Source organism: Rana temporaria, chromosome 4 (genome assembly GCF_905171775.1).
Source record: "Rana temporaria chromosome 4, aRanTem1.1, whole genome shotgun sequence".
Lineage (NCBI taxonomy): Eukaryota > Metazoa > Chordata > Amphibia > Anura > Ranidae > Rana > Rana temporaria.
This window is the reverse complement of record NC_053492.1, coordinates 201,608,454-201,629,587: the sequence shown is the minus strand read 5'-3', so window position 1 is coordinate 201,629,587 and position 21,134 is coordinate 201,608,454. Positions and strand designations below refer to the sequence as shown.

General features: G+C 45.7%; 1 protein-coding gene across 8 annotated transcripts in view; it reads left to right on the top strand.

Moving 5' to 3' along the window:
• Positions 1 to 21,134, top strand: part of DIS3L2 (DIS3 like 3'-5' exoribonuclease 2) — a 727,039-nt gene that overhangs the window by 143,888 nt on the left and 562,017 nt on the right. For all 8 annotated transcript variants that reach the window (XM_040349688.1, XM_040349693.1, XM_040349695.1 and 5 more), the window contains one exon: positions 665 to 766. In XM_040349688.1, coding sequence (XP_040205622.1) covers positions 665 to 766 — 102 coding nt within the window. The remainder of the gene's footprint in view (positions 1 to 664; positions 767 to 21,134) is intronic.

The following is a 21,134-nucleotide window of genomic DNA, read 5'->3' as shown; positions in this document are numbered from 1 at the left end:
GAATGTAAACTCTCTACTTTACTGTAGCACTGTGCTGCATGACACAAACTTTAGTGAATACATAAAATGCAGAAAAAGTCAGACGCTTTGCTTCCATCCCACTAAACCAAAAGGGTGCTGGCTATGAACAGGTGCATTGGATAGAAGATCTTGGACTGCCGCACTCCTTAAAACGATGTCTGTATTGTACAAATATAATCCAAAAAACAACCAAAACTATGCAGTCAAAATGGAGTGAACAGGAAAAAGGTGGCTGACATGTTACACATCATGTGACGCTTACTCGTAGCTAATTTTGGAACTAGTAATGGGCTTGCGGTTTGGATCCTTCATGCCCCCGTGTGTGTGTGTGTGTGAAAGTGTCCATGTCGCAGGCAATGATGAAAGCTGAAGCAGGACCCCGCTGGATGTAAACAAAAATGAGAAGGCTTGGGAGCTGAACATAATGGGACCGACTGCTTTAGGTAGAGACATTTAGGTAGATGCAAGGGGGAGGGGGGCTTTAGGGGAGTGGGGGGGCTTTAGGAAATTGTGCTAGAATTAAACTGTTTTATCTCACAAAACAGTGACATTCCATGTTATAAATGAAAACCACCTTGAATAAATTCAGACGTCGCAAATATTTGCAAGTGCTAATTATATTGTTTTTTTTTTTTATGTATAGGGTGGTCTAAGAGACATATTTATTGATGGAGTAGAACCCCGGAACAGAGCACTGAATGGTGATGTTGTGGTTGTAAAACTGCTCCCTCAGGATAAATGGAAGGTTAGTACCAAAATACATATCAATGTACAGTATACCAAAGGTTTCTGACCATAAACAAACCGTTTGCTAATCAGCTGTTCTAAATTAAAAAAATTTTTTTCGATGCATAAATTCATACAAGAACTCTCACCATCCTGGATTTCTCTTCACTTTGGTGTAAAACGCATTACATTTTTTATGGTTGTGTACATTTTTTGCATAACCATTTTGCGTAAAATGGCTTAAGTTTGCGTAGATTGATGTGCGTGTGTTCTAGCCCCTCTTGAAACTATTGCATTTCAGCCATACATACATTTAGATGGACTTTGGCATGGGTTTTCTGGCTACTTTTTTTACTCGCCTCCCCCAGCCTAATTGTTAAAGACCAGCGCTTTGCATTTCAGCTGAGCTACTTTTGTTACTAGTCTGTTGGCTATGCATGTATTATGGAGGATCCAGTGGAGGGCATATTGTTTTGGCTTATGTATGGAAATGTAATCTTGTATACAATGGAGACTGTGGTATAGGTAGCTATTGTAAGGAGCCCTGCAATTGGCCAAAGAAGGCTTTGCTGGAAATAGAAAGATATGTCCGAGACCGATTTGCAATGGAAATTAGGCAGATGTTGCATGACCAAGGTAAGAGTGATCAATGCACAGTCAGGGCTTGGGATCCAGCATTATGTCAGTCTCATTCCCCACCAACCTCACAGGATGAAAGAGACCAACAAAAAATGGACATCAGCCAATAGCCAAGTAACTGGGCAACCACACTTGTCCAGCTTTAACCACTTAAGACCCAGACCTTTAGGCAGCTAAAAAACCCGGCCAGGTTTTGCGATTCGGCACTGCGTCGCTTTAACAGACAATTGCGTGGTCGTGCGACGTGCCTCCCAAACAAAACTGGCGTCCTTTTTTCCCCACAAATAGAGCTTTCTTTTGGTGGTATTTGATCACCTCTGCGGTTTTTTATTTTTTGCGCTATAAACAAAAATAGAGCGACAATTTTGAAAAAAATGCAATATTTTTTACTTTTTGCTATAATATCCCCCAAAGATATATATTTTTTTGCTGAAATGACTATTTACAGGGTATAGAGACATAATAGTTAACTGATTCCTTTTAAAAATAGATAAAAATCAATCATATAATGTACCTGCAGTTTCTAGTTTCGTTTTTGCATGTTTCCTGCTTCTGTGATGTACAATACGGGGCAGTGATGATTTGGAAAACGAAACTGATTGGTGCTGTGGGGTTTTAGACACACAGTAATCACACTACCTTGATTAGTGACCACAGAGAGAAAGCTCCCAGTACTGTGGTTATCAGGAAACAGACAACCAGGAAGTGTGGAGATCAGAGAAGAATTACAGCAACTTGAGAGCAAAAACGAACAATGAGGACAGGAAAACAGCACTGCATTAAGGTAAAGGAAGCTATTAAGATAAAAAAAATTCCTTTACAAACCCTTTAAGACCGTGTCATATTGCAACGTCCACCTTCCATCTGCTCAGTAGTTTTCAACACATTAAATGCTTAATGCCTCAAAGTGCTTTGCTTACGTTTGGCAATTAAAGGATCATCTGATATCTGCAATCACTATGACCAGCATGTGTTTTGCCAGCTTGTTAGGGGTGGCCAGAGTTTATTTGGAACACTTTTGAGACTTGGAGCCCTTTGAATCAATGTGCTTTTCCTTTAAGTGGTTCTTAAGCCTTAATGTTTGTCACCTAAATGCTCTCTCAAAAAATGATGCCTTTATGGGTACAGTGTTGCATGACCACATTGTGGTTGCGACAGTGCTAGAAGCTGAAAAATAGCCCGGTCAGGAAGAGGTATAAGTGTCCAGTAAGCAAGTAGTTAAAAATACTTTAATACTGTTTATATCCAACAACAATGTTTTGTGGTGTTGGATGTATGCCCTGGAAAAAAAACATCTATGTGGGTCCTGTGAGTTGTCCATGAGATACTGGAAGGACATCTGAGCGGTCCTGGAGCAGGAAGGAGTATGGAATGGTGGTATAACTAGTGGTGTTTTACCTTATGATATAGGTGCATATAGATTTAAAGCAGGGGTGGCCAACCTTTTGAAGAGCGAGGGCCACTTAAACGACTTGGTAACTGGTCGCGGGCCACAATGAGCGGAGCAGGTGGATGGCATGTCCGCTCTACATATGCAGAGAGGACACAGCCCACTATACTCCTGCACTTGGCAATAGACTTCTATTATATTCTGCAGGATTGGTGCACTTTCAGAACGCTCACTAAACAGATGTAATAACAGAGGTCTATGGCTCAGTGCAGGTTAACTGCTTTGTACCTGCAGATCAGTTTGAAAGCAGTCCAGTAACCACTGAAGAACAGATATGCCCATATATACACTGATTTTAGTAATAAACTGACCTTTAATAGCAGTATTCTATTTTATTCCGTCCCAGAGCAGGAGGTCACGGGCCACATCAGAGGGCTCCACGGGCCACATGTGGCCACCGGGCCACTGGTTTGGCACCCCTGATTTAAAGGGACATTGGCTATGTTTTGATTAACACTGAGGATAGCGCTTTACATGTATGGTTTTAGATTATCTATATGTAGGTATTTATGTTAGAAGCTTTCAGTTTACATTTTATTTAATGTAGAGTTGTGATTTATAACGCATCTTTACACATTGTGAGTACATTTGTGTTAGTGCAGCAGTTTTTGTTTTTAAAAGTGGGTGAAAGTCTCTATTGAGGAGCACAGGAATTCAGAGGTTGTTGGGTTAAATTGCCCCCTACAGGAAGATCTGAACGATGTCAAATGTGGCCAGCCTGGTATAACTTCTATTCAGTATACCTCTTGGGTGGATAGATGGACCACCTTTTCTGTGCTCTGCTGAGAATGGTCTAATATTTTTGCTAGCTGCTTTTTTTTGTTCTATTAATCCTCCAAGCTACTGAATTGGTCTCTATATACAGCCTTCCAGATCGCCAGCTTCTCGGCACTAGCTTTGAATAGCATGGCCAGAACCACTGCACTGCATGGCTGTGGGGCTAGGCTGCACTTTGCAGACGTGTGTACTGTGATAAGCTGCAAAGCCATTTCTGGGGCCCAGAATTCCAGCACAGCCCCAGATGTGACCCTGTCTGAGGACTCTCTTAAATAGGCCATGTGAACCAATTACTGGGAGCCATTTTGTTACTAGGGATGCAGTGTGCCATTTGAAATCCCTATTTTCTTTCCTTTCATATAAAAGTGGTTACGCTGAAGGACTGAATGCTGACATGTTCTGCTGGGTGTAGTGCTACATGCTTTCCTGTCATTCAGCATAGGGGAAGTACCTTCCTGGTGCTGCTTCTGACTGCAAGTGACACATGGATTTATTCTTTGCTGCTGGTTGCAGCAAACTAGTTATCCCTGGCTGCCTGATCCTTTCTGATACTAGTATTTAGTGGTTTGAGTATTTAAAGCTTGCCCTTTTGGCCTTGGGCTAGGTTCGCTATGGTGTGGGAATGTGTGTAAATCACATCTGTTCTGCAACGAAATCGCGATGCTCCTTATCAGACGCATGAGGTTGCCATTCATTCTTAAAGCGGAAGTAAACCCATCGATGTAACACTTAAAAAAACGTAACGTTCCCGGCATGCCGGGAATGCTAACTGCACATTGGTTGTGCTCTCAACCAAACTGTCAAACCATCCAATGGCTGGTGTCATAACTGATCACATGTGCAGCTTCATGGCAGTTGAAGATTGAACAAAGGCCAATATGGCAGCTTCCTTGGCTGAAAAAGATAGGAGGGTTTACTACCACTTTAAAGGCAACCCTATGCACCTGAAAAACGCTGTCTGTTTTTGGTTAATGGGAAATTGCATGATCAAAAGCATCATGCGATAATTTTTTTCCTCTGCATTTTATAAGGTGCAGGGACTGCAAGAAAAGCAGGCACAGCAAGCCATTTAAATGAATGGGCTACTGTGTACACACAAAAGCAGCTCACGGAGATGCTTAATTGTTAATCTTGTCATTGAAGTGGATATACAGCCTAAACATTTTTTCCTCAAACCCCCCCCCTCTCAAAAACTTTCCTGAGACCTCATTTGATCCAGCGCTGTGCCCGTCTGCAGCTGCTCTCCCTCCTCTGAAAGCCAGTGATGAGGGGGCGGGACAGAGCCCAACTGTCCGTCCTGTAGACCTCAGCTTGGCTTAGGATCGACCCCCACATGAGTGCCTTCATAGGAAGCTTACTGCAGGGGCACTTGCCAGAAAGGAGACGCCAAAAGCTCCGACAGGGGACCTAAGATGAGGATTTTCAGGGCTGGTCTGCAATTCCATTACAAAGAGCAGGTAAGTATAAACCTGTTAATTTTTGAAAAAAACATTTGCATTTACAATCACTTTAATTATATTACTTGTGGTGCAACGTGCTGGATCCCAGACACCTGGGGACTAGTCCTGAAGAGCCCAACAGTGACAGGCCTGTAATTTTGCCCTTTGCCCATGCCATCCTCAGTCATTTTCATCTTGATTCGATGCTGCCCCCCCTTGCTATATCCAGAGAGATTATAGTCAAGTGACTTTATAAAATGCAGACTCTCGTTCTTAAAAAGCAGCTTCACTCTGTAAATAAAAATGTAAAAGTGAGCAGCTACAAATACTGTAGCTGCTCACTTTTAAACACACTTGCCTGCCCCAGAATCCAGTGATGTCTTCAACTGACCCGGCTCTGACGATTTTTCTGGTCCAGACCCCGGCATCATAACTGGACAGCCAACTGACTCCTTGCTGCTTCACAGCCAGCTGCCCACGGTGCATGTGCAAGCTGTGCTGCACATCATGAATGGTCCTGCAGGCATTACAATTGCACCCAAAGAAAATTGCTATTCATTGCCCAGATTTAGTCATCAGACCCATCAGTCTTCCTCATCAGAATGGCTTCTGTTGGAAACACTATTTGTAGTATTCTGCAACCCTCAAAGCCAAGGTGATTGTTACTGTGCACTTGTTTTTTGCTTCAATGTCCAAGTGCTGAAAACTTTTATGTTCTGTATATAGAACAGGAACTATTGCATTGTCTGGTAAGTTGATGCATTCTCCTTTTTTGAAATGGTCATCAAAAACACTTAATTTTGCTCATAATGAAGTATCACAATACCTGGCAATGCATGAAAGGCAACAACACAATGGAGTCCGAACTTGTAGCAGATTACCGTATATACTATAAAGTATGCTAGGAAGTTTTGTATGTTCTAGTGGGGTATTAATGTGAGGCTTGTTGGAGCCATCGGTGTTCCTTATTGCTTTTGTATTGTCTTAGAAATTAGACTTCAACCACAGTCATAACAAATGCTGCCACTGTCATATTAAAGAATGATGCAATTTGTCACCGTGAATGTTTTTGAGCAGACTAGCTTAGGCAGACATCCTCTTAGAAACATGAGACAATGTAATCTAACATTTGGATGCTATACATGCTTAATTTCCTTTTTTAATCTTGCTTTTGCTGGTGGAGATGTTGAAGCTGAATTTTAGGTATGGATTGATCTTAACCTCTTGGGATCCGCGCTATAGTCAAATGACGGCCTCAGCGCGGATCCCAAAATCCAAGTGGACGTCAATTGACGTCCGCCCCTTTGCGCGTTCCCCGCGCGCGCTCCAGAGCGCGCAGCAGGGAACTGCTGTGCTGGCCGTGTCCCTTGGACACAGCCAATCACAGATCGCCGCGAACGGCCAATCAGAGTGGCTGTTTGCGATGCGATCTGTGCGGCCAATGAGAGATGATCTCATATGTAAACATATGAGATCATCTCTCATTGCCGTTTTACACAGAGACAGCGGTGCTGTCTCTCTGGAGAGGAGACCGATCTGTGTCTCTTGTACATAGGGACACAGATCGGTCACCCCCCTTCCCCCACAGTTAGAACACTAATTAGGGTACACATTTAACCCCTTCCTCACCCCCTAGTGTTAACCCCTTCAATGCCAGTCACATTTATACTGTAATTAGTGCATATTTATAGCACTGATCACAGTATAAATGTGAATGGCGCCAAAAATGTGTCAAAAGTGTCCGATGTGTCCGCCATAACGTTGCAGTTCCAATAAAAATTGCAGATCGCCACCATTTCTAGTAAAAAAAAAAAAAAAAAAAAAAAAAAATTCTGTCCCCTATTTTGTAGGCGCTATAACTTTTGCGCAAACCAGTCGCTTATTGTTTTTTTTTTTTTTTTTTTTTTTACCAAAAATATGTAGAAGAATACGTATCGGCTTAAACTGAGAAAAAAAAAGTTTTTTTTTTTTAAATTGGGATATTTATTATAGCAACAAGTAAAAAATATTGTATTCTTTCAAAATTGTCGCTCTTTTTTTTTTTATAGCGCCAAAAATAAAAACCGCACAGGCGATCAAATACCACCAAAAGAAAGCTCTATTTGTGGGGGAAAAAAGGACGTCAATTTTGTTTGGGAGCCACGTCGCACGACCGCGCAATTGTTAAAGCGAGGCAGTGCCGAAAGCTGAAATTTCACCTGGGCAGGAGGGGGGTATATGTGCCCAGTAAGCAAGTGGTTAAAGTGGATGTCTGCTGGGGAAAAAAAAAAAATATTAAAAGCCAGCAGCTACAAATACTGCAGCTGCTGACTTTTAGTATTAGAAAACGTACCTGTCCTGGAGTCCAGCTTGTCGCTCTGCTTAATCCCCCCCCCCCCCCCCTGCCATCCTCGGTAAGGGAACCAGGAAGTGAAGCGCTCCGGCTTCACTGCCCGGTTCCCTACGGCGCATGCGCGAGTGTTCCCAGAACACAACGGAGGGGGGGGGGGTTTTGCCTGCTGTCTGCCTGAGACTGTGTGGCCGGAAGTGGGTGCAAATACCTGTCTGCACCCCCCTCCCCCCCTGAAAGGTGTCAAATGTGACACCGAAGGGGGGGAGGGTTCCGATCAGCGGAAGTTCCACTTTAGGGTGGAGCTCCGCTTTAAAGGGTTACTAAAGGAAAAACATTTTTTCCTTTTAAAATAACAAACATGTTATACTTACCTCCACTGTGCAGCTCGTTTTGCACAGAGTGGCCCCAATTCACGTCTTCTGGGGTCCCTCGGCGGCTTTCTCTGGTCCTCCCCGCAATTACTGACTAGTCATGCGAGAGCTCGCATGGTGGTGAGTAATTGCGGGCACGCTCCCGTGATACAGCGAGCGGCCATAGCCGCTCACTGTATCACTCGGCCCCAGCCCCTCGGCGCGCCGCGTCACTGGATGTGATTGACAGCAGCGCCAGCCAATGGCTGCGCTGCTCTCAATCCATCCGCTCTATCCAATCGGCGGCCAGGCTGAGCGGCGAAGAGGATATCTGATAGACAGGGGGATGTAGTGGCGCTTGCAAATACTAAAAACCGACAATAATTTAAAACAATAAAATATTCTAAACAATGGTTTCTAAAGTATGAGAGTGAGTCCGTCCTCTACTGGGGTAAAATAGTGTTCCACTCGAGGTCTATGCCCAAAGAATACCATCCAGCATCAATAATTAGATGTGGAAGGAACTGCGAGTGAATAAATAATGAAATCCAATGGATAAAAGTGCCTAACTGGCCGCACAGTGTACATGGGATAATAATCCTTTTTTAAAAAATATGTGTCATAAATCCTTAAAGTGCTTGATAAAAAACAAGTGCAAAGTGCTAATAAATAAAACAATAATAGCAGTGAATGAAAGCTCCAGCTCTCCTGGAAAGTGGTTAATTACTAATTAGCAAACACATGCAGGAAAAAGCAACAACTAAAAAGAAGTCCAAAAATGCAAGTGTCCTAAAAACCTAAACGATTCAATCATAAAACTGTTGTTTTTCTGTGCGATGAAAAAAATATAATAATATAATAATAAATAAAAAATAAAAAAATATAAAAATCATAAATAATAGTCCAAAAACAGATAGTACAATATCACTGCAGGATTAGTGATAGTGAATAAAACGATATCCAGTGCACAATCAAGTGATAATGATAATATTAAAAATAAAGTGCAAAGTGCATCTGTGCTCCATTCAACAATTCAGATGATCAGTGGTTAATTCAGTGAAGACTTGTTACATTGTGCTCATATGTCTGTGAATCAAACCAGCCCGATTTTTCCTCAGTGTGGGGATTATTTTTACCAGCCTCTTACCTTCCTGAGGCTTTTACCAAGCCTGTAACAGGAGCTGCTCTGCAGTCACACAGATAAAATCCAGGATCCAAAAACGGCTCACACTCCTCCCCATTCAGGCTCTCAAAAAGAAACACAGGAATGCCTCCATAGCATAAAACCACAGGATATCAGTTTAATAAAGAAAAACGAATACACTCACAAACATTGCTGTGTTAAACAGCGTGTGTACAATCGAGTGTCACCGCTCTGCGGCCGCAAAGCAGGTGACTTCACCAGCAAGCCCTCTGTGTCCTCCTCACGCGTATCGCGACAGCCCTACGTCGCTTAATCAGAGGATATCTGACCACGCGGGACTTTCGAGGGGTCGGGTAAGTGTAACGGGGGCTCGGGCCGGCACCATCAGATGTTTTTTCACCTTAATGCAGAGATTGCATTAAGGTGAAAAAACATTTTCCTTTACAACTCCTTTAACCACTTCCATACCAGGTACTTACGCAGCTTCCCGCCCAAGCCAATTTTCAGCTTTCAGCACTGTCGCACTTTGAATGGCAATTGAGCGGTCATGCTACACTGTACCCAAACAAAATTGGCGTCCTTTTTTCCCCACAAATAGAGCTTTCTTTTGGTGGTATTCGATCACCTCTGCGATTTTTTTTTTTTTTTGCGCAACCACTAAAAAAAGGCTGAAAATTTGGAAAAAAAATTACGTTTTTATTTTTTTCTGTAAATTTTTTTGTAAATAAGTTTTCTCTTTCAATTACGGGCACTGATATGGCGGCACTAATGGGCACCGATGAGATGGCACTGATGGACATCGATGAGGTAGTACTGACGGGCACAGATGAGGTGGCACTGATTGGCGGCGCTGGTATGCGACACTGATGGGCACACATAGGCGGCACTGATGGGCACACATAGGCGGCACTGATGGGCACACATAGGCGGCACTGATGGGCACACATAGGCGGCACTGATGGGCACACATAGGCGGCACTGATGGGCACACATAGGCGGCACTGATGGGCACACATAGGCGGCACTGATGGGCACACATAGGCGGCACTGATGGGCACACATAGGCGGCACTGATGGGCACACATGGGCGGCACTGATGGATACTTATGGGTGGCACAGATGGGCACTGATAGGTGGGCACTGGGCATGGATGGGCACTGTGGGGTGGCACTGGGGTGGCACTGATGGACACTGGGGTGGCGCTGATGGACACTGTGGTGGCAGCACTGATTTTTGCCAGGTTGCCAGTCAGTGCCCATTTGTGGGCACTGACTGGCATCTTTTTTTTTTTCTTTATGCTTTTTTTTTTTTTTTTTTCTGTCTTTTTTTTTTTTGCCCACCCTGGTACTCCAGGGTGGGCATCCCTGGTTGTCCAGTGTGGCGATCCGAGGGGGGGCTGCGCTGATAAACAATCAGCGCTAACCCCCCCTGTCAGGAGAGCCGCCGATCGGCTATCCTCTCCTCGCATCTGTCAGACGCGAGTGAGGAAGAGCCATCGGCGGCTCTTCCTGTTTACATCGTGATCAGCCGTGGTTGGACACGGCTGATCACGTGGTAAAGAGTCTCCGCCGGAGGCTCTTTACCGAGATCGGAGATGCAGGGTGTCAGACTGACACCCCGCATCACCGATCGCCGCGATGCGCGCCCCCACGGGCGCGTGCGGCATGAAATCCTGCAGGACGTTCTAGAACGTCCTGTCAGGATTTCATAACCACTTCCCGGACGTAAATCGGCCATAGGCCGGGCGGGAAGTGGTTAATTGTATCGTACAGGCATAGGTGGGCACATCCTAATCAGTTTGTGTCAGTGTAGCCGCATGCTGGCTGTCAACTGAGATCTGCCCATTAAGCTGCTGTGAAATGCTGCATGAAAGGGTGTGTAGCGCGCGCTGCCTGTGAAACTGCTTCATATGCAGTAGATAGTGAGGCTTGTAAGAGCCGCCTGGTGTGTGAGAAACTGTCATGTATTGTAAATGCTTTTCAGGGCAAGAGACCTGCTGTCGAAATGAGGGGGGGGGGGGGTAAACGGGACCAAACGGCTATCAAACACCAGCCAAAGGATGGGGTCTGGGCAGGCCGCTACATGTCTGTCCCTGCCCCTCTTAAGCAGCTCAATTATTGGCTGGTGTTTGATAGCTGCTCAGTCCCACCCATCTCTGACATCGCTGCTGAGTTTTGACAGCTGGTCTCCCTGTAAGCAGTTAATTACCTGACAGTTTGTACACACTTGGTGGCTCTTGCAAGCCTCACTATCTGCTGCATGTCAAACTCCACCCCTTCTCCCCTGTCGGTGCTCCCTATCCGTGCAGGAATGGGGAGATGAACTCAACAGCCAGGCACATTGTCCATGGGGGGCTGGCCTGTTGGGGCACAACTGAAATCTGTTTGATTGCACATGCTAATCTTTAGTAGAATAGGTAATCGCCACACTATTTGCAATAAGCTGCTGGAGGTAAAATGGTCAGTAAAAGGCTTGCTGCTTAGCACTGTTATGTGTTCACAGACCACAAAAAGTGCAGTGCTAACTTACTAATCAATAACTTGACAGTAATGGTGGAACCAGCTAATGTATGGAAATTTCAAACTTCTTCAATATTACCACAATACTGGTCTCTGTAGTTGTAGCATCGCATATAACACACATCAAACTGAAAAAAGACAAACTTGGCAGGGATGGTGGAAACTCCTCTTATAGATATTTGCCATACAGATTAACCTCAAGTGCAATAATTTCAGTGATGTACGATTTCACATAATACACATCAAAATGAGAATAAGAATACAATTTCTCAAATCGCCTTTCAGGACAACCTTCGAGAGAGAGAGCAGCTACACCCATTTTCCAGGACAGGCATGCAGCTTTAAAATACCTCCTCTTCCAACATGGCTTCAGTCATTGTGTTTCCTCCACAACGGTGGAAGCACATGCTGGAATTTGCCTTCGTGTTTTCATGCAGTGACCATCCCAGCACCCCCCCAATATGGGCTCTCTTGCCCTGAGAGGAGGAGGGGGGGGGTCTCTTGCCCTGAGAGGAGGAGGGGGGGGTCTCTTGCCCTGAGAGGAGGAGGAGGGGGGGGGGTCTCTTGCCCTGAGAGGAGGAGGGGGGGGGTCTCTTGCCCTGAGAGGAGGAGGGGGGGGGGTCTCTTGCCCTGAGAGGAGGAGGGGGGGGGGGTCTCTTGCCCTGAGAGGAGGAGGGGGGGGTCTCTTGCCCTGTGAGAGGAGGAGGAGGGGGGGTCTCTTGCCCTGAGAGGAGGAGGGGGGGTCTCTTGCCCTGAGAGGAGGAGGGTCTCTTGCCGAGAGGGGGGGGTGTCTGCACCGAGGGGGTACTATAGTGGGAGTGAACAGTGGGGGGGGGGGATGTGTATATTACAGTGGGGGAGATTTTTTTTTTTTTTCCCCCAATCCGAAAAAAGATCCGATCCGTGACTCCTGATCCGAGGAACGATCCGAACCGTGAGTTTTTTGATCCGTTGCACCCCTAATTCAATCACAAAATTTCTGACTCCAGACTACTTCATGGCATGCCTAGATCTAAGGGATGCCTATTTACATGTTCCGATAACTCAGGCTTCCCAATACTTTCTATGTCTGGCCCTCAACTTGGGAACCTCAGTGTGGCATCTCCAATTCAGAGCTCTGCCGTTTGGACTTTCATCCTTCCCCCAGATTTTTACAAAAATGACCGCTCTGGAACCTCTGAAGCTGGGGGTGGGAATTTCAGTCATCCCATATCTGGACGACCTGCATTTTTTTGCGGACTCCAAAGAGCAAGTCTTGACAAACCTCCAGATGTCTCAGGCTCACCTTAAAGACTTAAAGTGGCTCTTGAATATAGAAAAATCTAATCTAGAAACCACAAGGGAGTTGAAGTTCCTGGGCTATACAATATAAACTTGGTGCTTCAAAAGGTTTTTCCGCCACAGGAGAAGATGGAGAAAATCCAATCTCCCAGTATCAGTCAGATCAGCCATGGCAGTCTTGGGCCTTCTCAGAGCATCGATTCCAGCTATTTAGTGGACCAGATTACATTCCAGACCCCTCCCAGATGAATATCTTACAAAGATGGTCACACCAGGAGTCGCTACATAAACTGATCACTTGCCTCAAACGTAAAGCGGGCGCTCTGGTGGTGGAGGAAACCATTCTGGTGAAGCATCTTTCCCCTAGACAAATGTCTAACAGACGCAAGTTCTGGGGGCTGGGGAGCCCACCTGTACGGTCAAACCTTTAAGGGGGCTTGGTCCAAAGCGGAAGCACGAAGGTCCTCAAATTGGCGGGAACTGAAGGCAATTTTTCTCAGTCTCCTAGCCTTTCAGCAAGTGATAAGTGGACATGTTCAGTGTCTTTCAGACAATACAACCGCAGTGGCTTACGTTTTGAAATGAGGAACAAGGAGCAGAGGGCTCCTAGAACTGTCCAGTCAGTTTCCCGCCCGCCCTTCATCGCCTCGACTGACGCGGCTGCGTCTTCTCAGCAGTGCCGTGTCTGGGCTTCCCCGCCGCTCCACATCACGGCCGTGAGGAGGATCCCACTCCCATTGGCCCTCCAGTAATCTGGTCTTCTCCAAACCTCCCTCACATCCAAACCACGCTATACTACGGCGGTGTTGACTGTTCCCGGCGTTGTAGTACCTCTCCTGAACTACCGATTCCATCTACAGACCGCTTTACAGCTTCCCTGTATGGATTTGTGAGAGCTTATTGTGGAGGTATTGTACATTTTCCCTCATTAGTTTGCCCACTGGTTGGAAGTGCACTCTGCCATTCCTTCACAGCGTGACTTTGGTTTTAATCATTCCATCATTGGACTACTTCTGTGGATGCACTGTGGACTGTGATTAGATTCTATTAACTTTTATTTTATTTTAATTCATGTCTTTTATTGCTGTTTAATTGTATCTTATACCAGTCTGTGTTTATCTTTTCGTTTTTATGCACATTTAGACTATAAAGTGACATTATTTAACCACTGTGCGCTGCTTCTTTTGTTTTTGTTCCTTTGCCCATCTTCCAAGTGGTTGACAGCTGCACTGAAGGTTTTTTGTACTTTTTATCACAGAACACTGTGTGTTACTGTATCATGTGGTAGCACTATTAGGGGGATTTTTTGTTTTTATTTTTGTTCCAGTCAGCTTCTTACCTGGGCAGAACAGAATGTGGCCTCGTCAGCAGGCCATCTGAAGGGATCCCAGAATCTGCTAGCAGACCTACGCAGAAGGAAACTGGTGGAGTCTGAACCAAGAATTTTTCTTGATCTCCGAAGCTTGGGGGAAACCTCAAATAGATCTGGTCGCCAGCCAACAGAACTTGAAGTGTAGAATTTCTTCTCTCTCTCCACCGAGAAGACCAGCAGTTAGGCATAGATGCTCTCGCCCATCCGCATTACCAGCTGTGCAGCACCTTCCCCCTTTTCCCTGATACCACTGGTTCTAAGGAAATTCAGGGAGGAAAAAATCTGATCCTAGTTACTCCCTTCTGGCCAAAAAGACCCTGGTTCGCAACACTACTAAACCTGGCCACAGAACCTTCATGGAAGCTGCTGCCCAGAAAGGACCTACTAATGCAGGGGTCAGTGAACCATCCAGAAGCAGACCAGCTACATCTAACTGCTTGATTTCTGAGGAAGACCTCCTGAAAGCCAAGGGACTGTCTGAAAAATTTGTAAAAACACTACTTTCCAGTAGAAAAGACATCTCTGGCCATATACCTGAAAGTTTGAAAAAAATCCTGTTTGTACTTCTAAAGGCTTCCAGGTCAAAAGTTTAGTGTCGGTCCTAGAATTTTTCCATAAGGGTATGGAGAAGGGGCTGGCAGTCGGCACCCTGAAAACCCAGGTGGCGGCTCTATCAGTTTTTTTTGAGAGGACACTATCCAGAGAAGTTTTAATTTCAAGATTTTTTAAGACACTTGCATGAAATAGGCCAGTAGCCCTCCAATTTTTTGCCAGTTGGGATTTGTCTGTTCTACAGGGTCTCACAGGAGCTCCGTTTGAATCCTTACAGTAAGCATCCTTAAAGAACTTGGTTCTGAAGACAATTTTTCTGGTAGCCATCACGTCTGCAAGAAGAGTCGGCGAGCTTCAGGCCCTGGCAGTCATGGAACCCTTTTTAAAAGTTCTGTCAGAGTGATCCTTCAAACGGACCCAACAGTCCTACCTAAGGTTTCTTTTCACCGTTCACAGGAGATAATCCTGCCTACCACCTCGGCTCCTAATCCAGGAGAAGAAGCTTTGCACACACTGGATTTGAGGAGCTGTCTGCTGCGCTTTCTTGGTCACAAAAGAATTCAGAAAGTCGTATGCTCTTTGTGATTTTCTCAGGCTCTCGGAAAGGGGAGAAAGCTTCCAAAAGCATGCTGGGCAGGTGGCTTAGGTCAGCAATCACGGAGGCTTACAAGGCTAATGGAGAAATGCCACCCTCATTCCACGAGATCAACTGCAGTTTCATATTATAGGTTGGACTTGCTGTCCTCCGCAGATCAAGCCTTTGGCAGGAAGGTACTGCAGGCAGTAGTCCCACCCTAGGGTAAGTTTCTCGGTTATCCTCTGCATGGTTGTCCAGAAAGGCGATTTTGAGAGACTTGGAAATACAGTCACCGGTAAGTCTAAGAGCCTTTCAGGACAACCGCTGCTTCCCTCCCTTTTATCTTAGAAGTGGTTTTAAATGTCTATCATGGTGGTTTGTGGTTTCCTGTGTTTTTTTATTTTTTTTTACAGTATGTGTGAGGCCACGCAATCACTGAAGCCATGGTGGAAAAGGAGGGATTTAAAAGCTGCATGGGTTTCCTGGAAAATGGGTGGAGTTTCACTCTCTCCAAGGTTATCCTGAAAGGCTCTTGGACGTGATGGTATTGCCAAGTCTTTTTTAAACTTGTCATGGATGGTGGAAACCCCTCCACAGATAATTACAATAGAAATCAAATTCAAGTGCAACACCTTTTTAGTTGGGAGGTTCGCACCATTATAGCACTTTCAATTATTTTTAGATTTAGATTTTTACACTTTAATTTTAGGTTTTAGTTACTATTTTAATGTGAACTTTTGCACTTGACGTTCATTTTCCACCATCCTTGCCAAGTCGATGTCTTTTTGGACCTTGCTTTTGTGCACTGGTACAGTGATTGTGACAGTTTGGGTATGGCCCCTTCCTGTTTCAACAAGTTGGAAGCATGAAATTGTTCAAAATGTCTTGGTATGCTGACACCTTAAAGTGGTTGTATACTCGCACAATTTTAAAATAATTTTTCCTGCGCTGTGGTCGGAGCCTCGATGTCGTCACACCTGCTCTTGCGTGTGGGAGACTTCTTTCCGGCAAGGTCCGGCAGCGTCTGCTGGCCCTTCAGCTGGACCTTCACAGTGCATGCGCCGCTGATGTTAGCGGCTGCATGCAAAGTGAATATCTCCTAAACCATACAGGTTTAGGAGATATTCATTTTACCTACGGGTAAGCCTTATTATGGGCTTGCCTGTAGGTAACATATAAAAAAAGTTATACAACCACTTTGAGTTCCCTTCACTGGAACTAAGGGGCCAACCCCTGGAACAACCACCCCACACCATAATCCCCCGCCTTCCACCAAATGATTTGGAACAGTGCACAAAGCAAGGTCCATAAAGTCGTGGATGAGAGTATGGGGTGGAAGAAGTTGACTGGCTTGCAGAGTCCTGACCTCAACCTGATGGAACACCTTTGGGATGAATTGGAGCAGAGACTGCAAGCCAGTTTTTAATTTGGCAAAAAATAAACCGTGGTGGTTAAATACTAAGACCGCTCTATTTGTATTAAAAAAAAAAAAAAGTGTTAGTGTTGCATAACTAATTGTCATTCAAAGTGTAATAGAGCTGAAAATTGGCCTGGGCAGAAAGGGGGTGAAAACGGTGATATGCATGCATACAAGTTTACATACCCTAGTAGAAATTGATTTCTTAGACAATTTTTAGATAATATGAATAACACAAATATTTTTCACTCATGGTTAGTGTTTGGCTAAAGCCATGTATTATCAACTGTGTTTTACTCTTTTTCAAATCATAATGGCAACAAACTTTCCAAATGACCCTGATTAAAAGTTTACATTCCCTGGTAATTTTGGGCCTATTAGCGCAAGGGAAAAAAGCTGATCACTGACTTCTGTCAGAGGGACATTGGTCCCTCACACAGAGCCGTGGCTGCATTTTCTGTGCCCACTAGGCCTGGTTGCCAGTACCCACTGTGCCACCCATCAATGCCGCCTCATCAATGAAGGAGAATTACTTGTGTTCAAAATGTTATAACCTACTATGAAATGGGTGTTTTTTTTTTTATATTATTTATTTAAACATTTTGGTCCTTTTTCATCTTTGCGCAAAAAACAAAACAAAATGCCACCAAAAAAAGCTTTGTTTGGGCGGAAAAATAAAAATGTCATTTGTGTACACTGTAGCATGACCGTGCAATTGTCATTCAAAGAGTGACGGTGCTGAAAATTGGTCTGGGCAGGAAGGGGGGGGGGGGGTTTAAGCTAAGTGCCCAGTAAGCAAGTGGTTAAAGGTAGCCATCCTCACCTGTGATCTGTTTGCTTTTAATTGTGCGTGTAAAAGGTCAATGAGTTTCTTGACTCCTGACAGACCTTTGCATCTTTCATCCAGTACTGCACTGACAGTTCTGGATTCTGAGTCATGGGGAAAGCAAAGGAATTGTCAAAGGATCTGTGGGACAATTTAGTTGAACTGTATAAAAGGGGAAAGGGAAATAAAAAAAAGATATCCAAACAATCGAGAATGCCAATCGGCACTGTTCAAACTCTAATCAAGAAGTGGAAAATGAGGTGTTCTGTTTGAAACCAAACCACGGTCAGGTAGACCTACTAAAATTTCAGCAACTACCAGGAAAATGGTTTGGGATGCAAAGGAAAAACCCATAAATAACTTCAGGTGAAATGCAGGACTCTCTGAAAACATGGGGTGTGGCTGTTTCAAGATGCACAATAAGGAGGAACTTGAAGATAAGCCACATGGACGAGTCGCCAGAAGAAAGCCATTACTATGCAAATGCCACAAAGTATCCCGCTTACAATAGGCCAAACAGCACAGACACGCCGCAAAACTTCTGGCACAAACGCATTTGGAGTGATGGGACCAGCATTTCGCTTTTTGGCCGCAGCCATAAACTCTACATTTTGAAGAGGAGTCAACAAGGCCTATGATAAAAGGTAAGGAGGTCGATCGCTGATGTTTTGGTGAAGTGTGATCTACAAAGGCACAGGAATTTTGGTCAAAAGTTGGCAAGATGAATGCAGTATGTTATAAAAAAATACTGACGGAACATTTGCATTTATCAGCCAGGAAGCTGCACGTGGGACATACTTGGACATTCCAACATGACAATGATCCAAAACACAAGGCCAAGTCAACAGTAACCCACGTTTAAAATGTCTGTCTTGCTGCGTTTACATGCCACGTTTAGCGGCTGTTTGCATTTAGAAGCGTTTAAAATTTTTTTCCCTAGGTCGTCTTTCAGGACAGCACCTTAGAGAGATCCTGGCTCCTCCCCTTCTAGGAAACACCGCCTTCCTTCAGACTTTAAAGCCTCATCCTCCCTCTGGCCCTTCAGTTATGGTGTTTCCTCCGGTGGGGAGACACCGCTGGGGAACCAGGGCTGTTAGCTGGGGAGGCTAAGGCAGTTTTTCAGAGAAGGGCAGGATCCAGGAGGTGCCTGGTATTTATGCTCTATATTCTCATTTTTTTTTAAACATCCTTTTTTTCGAATTTGGCGCCAGGTAGAAACAAGTGTGTTTGCTTACCTGTAGAGGCGCCGTGCATCCCAAGCGCACTTTGGGGAAAGATGGCAGCTGGGAGGTCCGCTTTTTCGCGCGCTTAGGGTGGCGCTGTGTGCTGGATCCACTCCTCCTCCACTTCAGCCTGGAGCTCAGTGGCTGCGACGGACGGCGGGTGACGTCAGTTCCGGCGGAGGAGGCGGGTCTGACACACGAGGCCGCGTCTTCCGGTTCCGGACGCGGCCTAGAAAGGTGGACCGCGCACTTGGCTGGTGCGGTCACCGATTCTGCTGTAGGGACAGCGCTTATCAGACCGGAGGCCACCGTTTGCTTTGCGGGAGGATGTCGGAGGCAGAGGCTTCTAAAACCGCTCCTGGAGAAAAGGACACCAGCCAAGCTAAGGTCAGTGGATCCCTCGGGTGGTGCTCCCTGACTCACAAAACCCCTGTTAGCTCCACAGAGGTGTTTTTTCCCTGCCTGGTGGTCGGTGGGGGTGGAGTGGGTCCCTGGTGGTGGTCGGTCCTGGGGATTAGGCACTCCTGGTGTCCCCTGTTATTTTAGCTGGGGGGTTCTGACTAACGCTGCTGCTCTCTGTTTTTTCTTTTTCTCTGGTTTCAGAAATACACCAGCAAATCGCTCCATGGCAGGAAAAAGTGCCCTGTCTGCAGAACCACATTAGGGGAGACTTGGGACAAAACTCTCTGTAGGGGGTGTATGGATACAGTAATGAGAGAGCAGGCAGCAGAACAGGGGGTAGATCTGGCGGCCTCAGTTAAGGAGCTTTCAAGCACCTTTCAATCGTTCAAATCCCTGTTTACTAATTTGCAGTTGCCCCAGAGCACCCCTCCCCCAGTGCAACAGGCGGTTTCACCTGATCCACCGGAAACCCTCACCATTAGTGCGGAGAAACCGGTAGGGTCTGCAGAGGAAGTTGAGGAAGAAGCAGGCAGCGCTCCTTCTGATTCTCAAGAAGAATCGGATGGAGAGGGGATGGACGGGGAGTCCACAAAATCCTCTCGTTACAAGCTATCTCTGGAGGAGGTGGAGGAGCTCTTAGGAGCTATCCACACCACCCTAGGGATTCAGGAGGAAAGGAAAACGCTGTCCCTGCACGATCAAATGTACAGGGGCTTGGGGGAACAAAAAAGAAAAGTGTTCCCAGTCCATGACGTTCTGGTCGACGCCATCAAGAGGGAATGGCAAGACCCAGAAAGGAAACCTTTTTTCTCAAAGGTTTTAAAAAGAAGATTTCCTTTTGAAGAGGGAGAAACTCTAATTTGGAACAAGTCGCCTAAACTTGATGCGGCTTTTTCCCAGGTCTCTAGACATACGGACCTGGCCTTTGAGGATATGGGGGTACTCTCTGATCCTATGGATAAGAGGATGGATTCCCTTTTAAAGAAGACCTGGGATTCTTCTCAGGGTAATCTTAAGCCCGCTATGGCGGCTACAGTGGTAGCCCGCAATTTGGAGTATTGGCTGACTCAAATCAAGGCGCACATCGAGGCGGGTACAGCAAAGGAGACGATTCTTTCCTCTTTCCCCACTATCCTAATGGGGGTGGCTTATTTGGCAGACGCCTCGGCGGAATCTATACATATGTCCGCAAGGTCTGCAGCACTGTGCAACTCTGCTAGAAGAGCCTTATGGCTCAAAACGTGGCAGGGAGACAGTGCTTCCAAAGTCAAACTTTGTGGTATCCCCCTTACAGGGGATTTGCTGTTTGGGCCTGGCTTGGAGGCAGTCCTAGACCGGACTGCCGACAAAAAGAAGGCGTTCCCCGTTAAAAAGAAATTTGGGGAACAATCTAAAAAGAAGTTTCGTTTTCGAGGGAAACAAGAAACACCCAGGTCATCTTTCCAAAAGAGAGGTTGGGGTCAGAGAGGGAAGGGCCGAGGAGGGGCTATTTTTCGCCCTCCTGAACCCCCCAAAAAGACCCAGTGACAACCCAAAAGTGGGAGGAAGATTGGGGGTCTTCCTCCCGCAATGGGAGATGATTTCCTCCAATCAGTACATCTTGGGAATCATCCGAAGGGGTTACAGGCTGGAATTCTCGACCCCTCCCCCCCTCAGACTGTTAGTTACCAATCTTCCAAAGTGCGCGGAAAAATCTTCGGCCCTCCTCTCTTCCCTTCAGGAATTGGAAGAGCAGCAGGTGGTGGTACAAGTACCGACCAAAGAAATAGGCGGGGGCTTTTACTCCCACATCTTTGTGGTCCGCAAGCCCTCGGGGAAGTTCAGGCTTATCCTCAACCTGAAACCCCTAAATGTCTCGATCAGGTACAAGAGATTCCGAATGGATTCGATCTATTCGGTAAAAACTCTTCTCCCGCCAAACTGCTTCATGGCTTCGATAGATTTAAAGGATGCGTACCTGCACATCCCCATAGCGGAGGACCATCAGAGGTTCCTGAGGCTAGCTATAAACACAGGGGAAGAGGTACTGCACCTACAATTCAAAGCCCTTCCCTTCGGCTTGTCATCTTCCCCCCGCATATTCACCA